Here is a 10,450-nt window from a genome sequence, read left to right as displayed (position 1 = left end):
CGCTGGAATTTCATTGTATTTTAGTTGGGTTTTAGCTAGGACTTTGGGGTGTTTTTCAGGTGGAAAATATGAGCTTTCATGGCTCTTTCATGGTGGATGTTAAGCTCTAGATGTAGAATTTTTAGGAGGAAGAAGACCCTCTTTTCATTGGCTGCCTCTGTATATCCAGTGTATATCGAGAGTATCTCTAGTGTATATAGAATGTATACTGACCGTATATCGAGTGTATACCCTCTGTCTCCGTTAAGAAGAAGCCATCCCTTTTTTTTCATCTCTATATTTTGAACTTCTCCTCTCATTTCTTCTTACTTGAATTATTGTTTTTCTTTTTTCCTTCCCTTTCACTAAGTCTTTGTTGTCTCTTTATAGAGAAGACAATTGATAATTTTTTGTTCCTCCCCTTTGGAGTGGAGAACGTGGGTTTTGAGTGGAGGAAAATGGGAATTGGCTTAGCGGAATTATGAGTGGAATGGAGTGAGGATGTGGGAATATGAGTGGAGAACAAAGTGGGGGACAAGAAGTGGGGAACAAAGGGGATGGATGTGAAAAAATAAAAGAGAGTGGGGGGACCAACGTAGGGGACAAGGGAAAGTGGGAAAGATGGGTGAGAAGTGAGGTATTGGAGAGATAAGTGGGAAAAAATTCAAATACGATCAAAATTAGGTGTTCACAATGATCACACACAAAAATCCGTTAACTTGAACACACTAACAATTATTTTGAAATACTATTCTAACTACACAATATTTATTTCTTTTTGGGTGCATTCTTGCAAGATCTTTTGTTATGCCCTTCACCACCATAGTTGCCACATGACACCTTGTACTTCTTTGACTTTAGTTCATCATATGTTTTGTATCTTTCCTTTTAAGGTCTTCTTGGCTGCTTTTTCTCTCCCGTAGGTGGATTTACTACTTTATCAGATATATGTTGTGGCACATTCCATTTGCTTTCATCAGGAAGGGGATTTACTGGTATTTCATATGTACGCAACAGGCTCTCCCTTGTGTAATACGGAGAGCAATAGTTTTCATATGTTTCATTCTTGTGCCTTAGAGCTGCCAAAGCATGCGGACATGGAAGTTCATCAAGTTGGAACTGGCCACAACTATATTTCTTGCTTTCAAGACACACAATGTATCGCGTCACACCATCTATCACAGCATAGATATGATCTGTTGAAGCCCTCACCTACAATTACATAACAAACAGAAAGAAAAATATTTACAATAATAAAAATAGATTATCTACAATGTATCTACAATTATATCTACAAATTATCTACAATCTACAAATTAACTACAATTTATCTATAATTTGGAAACAATGTATATTAATTAATTAATTTTCTGCACCAAATAAATAGATCTTACCCTAAGTTTCTGAGATAATGTACTATTTTTGAGACAATATACTGTTTTCTCCAATTCTTTATTGAATTTGTACCCAAGGTATGTGAAAGTATCCTTCGCCTTCAATAACTTCTCTTTCGTCCAACATTTAAGAAGTGTCCTCATATACTCTAATAGGTCAAATATTGACAACTCTCTTGCCTCTTTTGTTACAGCATTCAACGACTCGGCAATGTTTGATGTCATAGTCCAAGTTCTATTCACCGTTGCATGTACTCTTGACCATCTATGACAGTCAATATCATAGAGGTATGATTTAACACGCGGGTCTATTTCTTCAATCTTCGACATCCTTTCATTAAATTCATCCAGAGTGTATGACCCTGCTGTAGCAAAGTACAATTCATTTAATTGTAGATGACCCTTCTTGAACTTTGCCCTTATATTTGTCCAAATATGCCATACGCAAGAGTAGTGTGGCACGCCCGGATAGACAATTGATGTTGCCTTCAGGATACTCTCATTCCTATCTGAAACAACACACATTGAAGTTTTTTCACCATATGCTTGCTTAAATTGCTCAAAAAATCACTTTCACGATGCGTTGTTTTCCGAATCAACCACAACATATGCCAAAGGCAATATTGTACCTACATTATTAGTAAAAAAAATTAACTGGCAGATTTGAAAATACATATGAAAACACAAATACATATAAACTACAATATATATATACAAAAAATCTACAATGTATCTACAATTTATAAACTGCCTACAAAATAACTACAATTTTACCTAATGCATCCATTGTGCTTGCTGTCAGCATAACCCCCCTGTAGGTTGTCTTTAAGAATGCCCATCAACCACTACTACTGGTCTACAATATTCCCAACCACTTATTGATGTACAAAGAGCAACAAATGCATATAAGAAGCATTCATCTATTGTCTTCTTCAATTTAATAACTGAACCAGGATACGTCTTCTCGAGAATATAAAAATATTTTGGTAATTTGTTGTAGGAGTCAGCCGGATGACCTCTCAATAACTATAAAGCCTTTTCCTTTGCCCTCCATGCTTGCATGTAGCTTAAGTTCACTCCGTGTTGGGACAACATGTCAGTTTGTATGTCCTTTGGTGTGTAAATTGTCTTAGGATCACAATACTTTGGCATAACCATGCTACCAACTACAATTGCAGTACGTTTGCGCTGTATGAATGTATCGTCCATTAAGGAGCATGTGTGTTGTCGGTTGAAACTCCTGATCTTGAACATCGCAGAATCATTAATTGATGTTGCCTTGAAGTGCCAATTACAGTTTTCTACATCGCATATGAGCTAGTAGCTACAAAATAATACATTTATAATACATGTTATCAATGTAGATTTAACAAAATGACTGTTTTAACATAAAGTAACACACTATACAATATAACTACTTTTCATCTACATAACACAAGGAAAATACTGTTTATAAAGGTCTTTTCACAATTAATATCTTCATACCTTCTATGGCTAGATCTTTTAACCCTGAATTGGAACTTGTGCATGACAGAATAATACCTCATTGCAGTTGCAATTGTTTGCTTGTCTTGATACACTTGTCTTTCTTCGATAACACTTTGTGTACCTTCAGTTATTATTTCACTTTGATATTCCTCTATGACGGGAGAGACTGACATATCAAGTAATTGTATTGTCCCAGATGAATCTGCCTGAAAATAAAGATAAACAGTGTCATATACAATATCTTTGTAGATAAATTGTAGATGAATAGAAAATTTTATAGTCAATTTTTTTTTCAACATGGATTGTAGCTTAATTGTAGTATAAATGTAGTAATTTTGTTGATAAGCATGAAAATAATATTGCTTTATACATCCTAAAACTGATTTGTAGTTTATTTGTAGATAAATGTAGGAATTTTGTAGATATTATCGTAAAATCAGACTTCCATAGAATTTGAAACATAACAAACCTGCACTACCTGCACTTGTGTTCTCATTTGTAATAGCCAATTCCATATTGAAATCTCGTACACTTATGAGTAACAGATACGATCCTAAGTTTTTATTCTCCTTTTTTGTCTCCATATACACACTAACCCCCATATTGTTCCTCATCTCCATTGGATGACAATTCTCATTCACAATGTATACAATTTTTTCCGAAGTATAAATCATTAATTGCTCTGCAATTGTAGAAATCAACATACTGTAACTTGCATCCTCATCAAGCACAATGCCATCAATTTTAAAATCTCTAAATCTGCCATAGCTATCCCAATTGCCATTAAAATGTAGCATGATTGGGATTTTGGACATGATTGTGTGTCGTTGCTGAGGTATTGTTCAATATTTTGTCATTTTTTTGATTTTTTGGATTAAGAAAAAAAGACGAAGAACAGAGAATCGGCAGAATTGATTTCTACAATTTGACTTGAATTTGTTAAATATTTTATCGCTTTTTTGATTAGTGGATTGAGGAAAAAAGTCGACAAACTGAGATTTGCAAAACTGATTTCTACAATTTGAAATTGAGCTTCTGATTTCGACGAACTGAGATTTTGATTTGTAGCGATTGTGAGAATATCGAAGAACAGAATTTGATTATAAATTGAAGATAAAGGATTTCCGTGATATGATTTGATCTGATTTACACCAAATCTTTTTAGAAGATTCTGTTCCTGAATTTTAGCTCGACAAATTAGGAAGATTCAGCTACTTTTAATTAATATTTAATGATTGGTATAATAACTGTAGAAAAAATATAAATAAAGCGGGTAAATTAGAATCTATGCACATTTTTGATAATAAGGTTTCATATATGATATAGGAAAGAAAAAATCTCAAGAAAAAAAGCGTAAGTAGTCATTCGGCCCAAATATCAAATTGATTCTACTTCAAGCCCATATTATGATTAAGGAACCCTAGTTTATAAACCCCGTTTCCTATCACTCCCCTCTTCGTCTATAAAAACACAGCCACAAACCCTAGCGCCACTCTTCCTCTACTTTCTTAACTGTAACAAAAATGCCGCCAAAGTTCGATCCTTCTCAGGTTGTCGAAGTCTTCGTACGCGTCACCGGCGGCGAAGTCGGTGCGGCGAGTTCACTCGCTCCAAAAATCGGCCCACTCGGTCTCTCCCCCAAGAAAATCGGAGAAGACATCGCTAAGGAAACCGCCAAGGATTGGAAGGGCCTTAGAGTGACCGTCAAGCTTACCGTCCAAAACCGGCAGGCCAAAGTCTCCGTCGTACCTTCCGCGGCGGCGCTCGTAATCAAGGCGTTAAAGGAGCCTGAGAGAGATCGCAAAAAGACGAAGAACATCAAGCACAACGGGAATATTTCGCTGGATGATGTGATTGAGATTGCGAAAGTGATGAAGCCGAGATCTATGGCGAAGGATTTGACAGGTACTGTGAAGGAGATTTTGGGGACGTGTGTGTCCGTTGGATGTACTGTTGATGGAAAGGATCCTAAGGATTTGCAACAGGAGATTGATGATGGTGATGTTGAGATTCCTCTGGATTGAGGAATAAGAGGTTAATTTTAAGATGTTTTTGTTATATTTAGTATTATTATGTTATATTTTGTTTATTTGGATTTGAGGATAATTTTGGAGAAAGTGTCAGTTTTATTGGCATTGTTAGGATTTGGATCATTATCTTTTTTACTTGATGAAATGCTCTATTTTGTTTTTGGCATGCTATTTTATTATTGTCATTACGTTGAGTAGCACTTTACTGAGTTATTTTTTGTAAGGGAGAGTAAAGCCTTTTCATGAAAAATGGTTTTCATGAGAAAGCATTTCTGGTTCGTTTTCCAGTGTTTGGAGAACAAGTGAGATATAGTAAATCATACCAGGGGAAAGATAGAACATCAGGATAGCTTTGATAATATTCAATACTTCATTAAAAGTTAACAAAAATGTATAGGAAGATGACTTTGCTCCATGAGTCACGAAGTCATTTGTCCATATTGGTGAAAAATGTATTCGTTGATCAAAATTATTTCTTAGGAAAATGTTTATGGTCATAGGTGTAAATGCTTGGTTTGCTTCTCTTTTATTTTGATATAAGAACTTGAAATCTGTGTTTGTACAGGAATTGCCGTTCCTTTATGTTAAAAGGAATGTATTTGAGTAATAGTTCTTAAGAGCCAGAAACAATAAAATTATTGATCAAGACTTGCTTTGTTTGTGAGTCTGATCAAGCTGTGTGTGCTATATCAGTTAATCCCTTTGTTCCTTGCAGCTGGAGTTTCTGACATTCTTTTCTTCTCGCTTTTTCTCCCTGAGAACAGTGCCTCAAAACTCTTCTCATTCAAATGCTGCTATTTTGTTTGGTTCTCTTTTTCATAAACTGAGTTACCGTTCTGTTCCAATCTTGTATGTCATTTGCACTCATCCCTACTCGCAAGGGATGGACCGTCACCATCTTATCGCTATTTAATACACACAGATAATTGCTAGAACCTTAAATCTCTTTCGTCCACTATTTTTAATGATTGTATATTCTGTTCAAAATAATTCTAATGTGCACATAACCTAGAGCTTTCAAGTTATTTGTACGGTAAGTTGCGAGTTTCTTTCATATTTCCCTTTCAGTTGGTTGGTAATTATGGCGTTTGTGTAAAGTTTATGCACCTTAAGTCTAATTTATCATATATTTGTTATTTCCTATCAGAATAGGTACCAATTAACTATGCCTCCTAAGTTTAAATAGATAGATAGGAAGCCAGCCTTTCTAATCAAAAAGTTTAGATAGATAGATAGATAGATAGGAGAAAACAGCCTAGTGTTTGTGAATTGTATATTGAATGTATTGAACTCATTGTCTTGTTAGCCAGTAAATGTGGCTAATCTGGTAAATGGTTGGGGTTGGCCCACTGATGTAGTTTTTACAGAATCAGGCTTGGGCTGCGGTCTATCCCTTTCATCTCAAGCCCCTAACTGGGTAGGATATGACTGTAAATTACAGAATCTTCCTTTCTGCCTTATCTCTCTAATATGTTCTGCCAGGTAAGAAATCTGCAAAGGTGTTCTAGCATTGATTAGGATTAGAGAATCAGATTCAATTTCGGCCTCCTTAGTATCCTTGACAATGCACCACTATAGGCCAACTAGAATAGCCTTTGCTTCAGCCATATTATTAGTGCATGAACCAAAGAAAATGGAGTAAGCTATAATTAGATCCGCATTGTGATTTCTCAAGCATCCTCCTCCACCTGCTAAGCCTGGATTTCCTTTTCTGCATCGATCAGTGTTAAGCTTTTTGTAACCATCAAGTGGCTTAGTACATTTGACAGGGATAACCTTTACTAAAGGTTTACATCTTTCCGCAGCATGGATCAATAGTTTTCATTCAGAGAAGATGGGCAAAAATGGGAACTTGACATTAACAAGAATGCAGATCTTGTTCTGGATTTGGAGCAAAAGTTTCTTTACAGAAGCTTTTCGATTTCCATATTTGATAGCACATCTTTGTTTCCAAATTTCCCAACATATCAAGCATGGGAGGCAGTGAGGTAAAAAAAGAGTGATCATTGTTTTTGGGCTTTGTTACCAGTTGGAAAGAGTGTCTCAATCTGTCGGTAGTTTTAACACCACCACCACAACAATAATGATGACCCAGTAAAATTACACTAATGTGGTTTGGGGAGGCGTGTGATGGCGCATCAGCTGCTTGTCTGGCTTTTATGTTGGTGTTTTCCACACCACAAAAACCACCAAACAAGTCCCAAGCAACTGATGCGCCATTAGTGCTAATTAAAACATTTTCAATAGTTTCATATTTAGGAGCTTTACAACAAGAACACATAGATGGACCACGAAACCCAAATTTTCTACTGATCTCATCAATAGGCAATCTGTTATGAATTGATCTCATCATAAAGAAAGATATTCTGAAAGGGATTCTTTTATACCAAATATTACTAGTAGAGTAGGTAACATTTCTAGATTGCTTGAAAAGATGCCACGCAGATTTACAGGAAAATGAACCATCATTGGTAATGGTCCATATAGGCTGATCTAGTTTAGAGCCAACAGGAACCTTAATCAGATAGATATTCCTGGTAATATAACTAGGAAGACCATTTTCAAGAGCAGAAAGGTTCCAGTGACCTTCATAAATGAAGTCCATAACTGTCTCCTTTCCTTTATTAGGGTCATTTATAAACTTGGCGAAGGAGCCATGTTCTGACCATTTATACCACCCGAAAGAGGCCCTTCCATGAAAAAGTCTCCACTTAATATGTTCCTCATACCCAATCTTTATATCCATCATTCTTCTCCAAATATGGGAATAACCAGGTTTCCATAAACAAGCAACAGGATGTACACTATGAGTAAGAAAGAACATACTTGACTAATAGTGACGTACTCGTTATTTCTCCATTCCTTCGATTGTGGATTAGCTAAAATGTCTAGGCTCGTTTAGTGCGATCATTTTTCTTTTCGTTCTCTCGACTTTATGTTCATTAATGGTCGTAGGCCTAAGATGTAGAGATCACAAGTACTGCCATCATTTGTCATGAGTGCCCGCAAGGCACACAGCGGCAGAGCTATAATTGATGTGCATAAGTTCAGGATTTTAGCCCGTTTGAGCTATTAAATTTTAGATTGATAATTTGTGCCCTCTCCATTGCAAAAAGATTGACACTATTTCCTTATTAGTTCGTTCAGGAAAGATTGACACCTTTTAATATTTCCTTAATATGAAACATTTATAGTCTCACAAATGTTATAGCTGATAAGATAACAAGTTTCAAAAGTTTTATAGCCACACAAATGTTATGGCTTATTTAAAACTACATATCGCAAGTCTTCCATTCTTTATTAAAATTTGTGTCAAGTCAAATTAGGACAATTTTTTTGAAATGAAGGGAGTATATATTAAATAAAGTTTTAAGATAAATATTAACGATATTGAGTTAAGTCGAAATTTTGCCTCCGCCCTTGGATGCAGAATTTGCTTCTTCAAGAAGTCGCTGCATCACTCTAATTATGGCTTGCAGTTAAGGGTGGCAAACGGTCCGGGCCCGGACCTAAACGTGCCTTGCGGGTCGGGCTTAAACGGTCCGGTTCTAAGTGGGCCGGGCTTAAACGGACCCGGGCTTCGTAGGTTTTTGGATGTAACTAGACCGAGACCATGAACTAATGGTCCCGGGCTATGTGGGCCGGGCCCGGTCCTAAACAGGTCTTGACTATTTTTTTTAATTTTTTTTATCTAAGGCAATTTTTTGTAAATTATATAGCTTATATATATATATATATATATATATATATATATATATATACACTTTATACATTACTTAAATATGTATAAATGGACCTATTTATTTGTTTAAATTTTTTACCTAAGGCATTTTCTTGTAAAGTAAATTATATAATTGTGACTTAAAATTTTTTAATTTAAATTTAAAACACAAAATATTGTAAAAAGATATTCAAAGGAGTGCGTTATAATTTTTATTATTATAACATTAAGAAAACATGGCCCAATCTTTCTTAGCTTCCCCCCTCCCCCAGTGGAATGAACACAACCAAGGTGTTAATACCACCATTGAGAAGAAAAAGAAACTAATCAAGATGTGCCAAAATACAAGTTACGTATTAACTTTACATGGTATCTCTCACAAATTTCATAAATCCATCAAGGTTCGGAGGAATTTTCGTTAATGGTGGTGGAAAAGAAGCTTGTTCATTACCGCTTCCGGGCGAAGCTGCATCCTCCGCAAGTTCAGCTAGCATTTCTTCGTAAGCTTCGTCTACCTCTGGTTGTGATTCAGCAAGTCCAAAATTTCTTCGTTCCAAACAGATCCAATCTCTGAAAAATACTGATTTTTCCAAGCTCTCCCTCATAGACGCTCTATAACCACTGAGTTGTAGTCTTGCTTGACTGAAAGAGCTCTCCCATGCCACTGTTGAAACTTGAATGGTTAAAATGTCTCGGGCCATCCTTGAAAGGATCAGAAAGTGTTTTTCTTTGTCCTTACACCATTCTAAAAGATTAAATGAGCCGTCGGGATTAACTTCCTCAAGTTCCTCTGACAAATAAACTTCAAGCTCATTTAGTTGTGAACAATCACTAGTGATACAACCTTGAGAACCCCTAAACTCGGTCCAAGCAGTAAGTGCTCTTACTCCTGCAGTTCTTTTAGATGATTGAGAACTAGAAGAAGAAAGAGTTGGAATATCTGGTCTAGCATTATCTAGTGCAATTTGATAAGCACTATAAATAATTAGAGCAATTATTTTAATTGAGGCTTGTGCGTCCGGAAGTGTAGACAACTCCTCAAGTACAAGTGCTAAACCATTATAAATAGATTGATACCAATATTGAGGACCACTTAATTTCATAGTAGGATTTAACAAGGCAGCAATACCATAAATAGGGGGAATATGGAAAAAATATATTTTTTAATTTCTTTCTCATAGAATTAATAGCTACTTCATAAATTTCCCCACTCTTTGAAAAAATAAGCAAACAAATTTGCAAGATCTACAAGATAAACTAAATAGTAGGATAATATTGCCCAGAAAATTCATTTGTAGCAACATGAAATCTTTCTAAGAAATCTACAAGCATTTTAACATTAGCCCAATCCGCATTTGTAAGGTGCTCATCATCATCACTTACATGAGCATTAAACGTTGATTTTATGGGGTTTCTATATTCATATGCAACAACTAAACTTTCATACATGTAATTCCATCTAGTTGGACAAGGTTTAGGAACCTTTCTTTCTCTTAGGCCAAATTCATCGCATCTTTTAAAATATTCTCTAAGTCTACTTCTACGGTTGGAATAAAAATGCCAACTAAGAGCCATTTTAACTTTTCAATTTTAACATTTAAAATTCTCATACCATTACCCACAATTAAATGATAAATATGACAAATACATCTAACATGAACAATGTTACTAAATACAGGATTTAGTGTAATGGTAAGCAAGGCTACAACATTAGTATTATTAGTAGCATTATCTATTGAAATTGATATTATTTTATCACTAATGCAAAAATATCTATAAATATCCGTAACCGTGCTAGAAATAAACTGCCATGCGTGACGTGAATTAATTATTCTATA

The 10,450-nt window shown here is 35.4% G+C and overlaps 1 protein-coding gene across 1 annotated transcript; it reads left to right on the top strand.

Annotated features, from left to right (window-relative positions):
* The first annotated feature begins 4,320 nt into the window (after positions 1-4,320).
* On the top strand, positions 4,321-5,062 carry LOC104217092 (large ribosomal subunit protein uL11). Its single transcript, XM_009767248.1, has one exon. It carries the CDS (start codon positions 4,385-4,387, stop codon positions 4,883-4,885), a length of 501 nt encoding a protein of 166 aa, XP_009765550.1. The 5' UTR covers positions 4,321-4,384; the 3' UTR covers positions 4,886-5,062.
* Positions 5,063-10,450: the final 5,388 nt, after the last annotated feature.

This window comes from Nicotiana sylvestris, chromosome 2, assembly GCF_000393655.2.
Source record: "Nicotiana sylvestris chromosome 2, ASM39365v2, whole genome shotgun sequence".
Lineage (NCBI taxonomy): Eukaryota > Viridiplantae > Streptophyta > Magnoliopsida > Solanales > Solanaceae > Nicotiana > Nicotiana sylvestris.
The sequence above is the reverse complement of the archived record's forward strand: the minus strand, read 5'-3'. Positions and strand labels throughout refer to the sequence as shown.

Bases quoted from the DNA above. Each gene is read 5' to 3' on its own strand.
- LOC104217092 (XM_009767248.1), top strand. From the start codon at position 4,385: ATGCCGCCAAAGTTCGATCCTTCTCAGGTTGTCGAAGTCTTCGTACGC.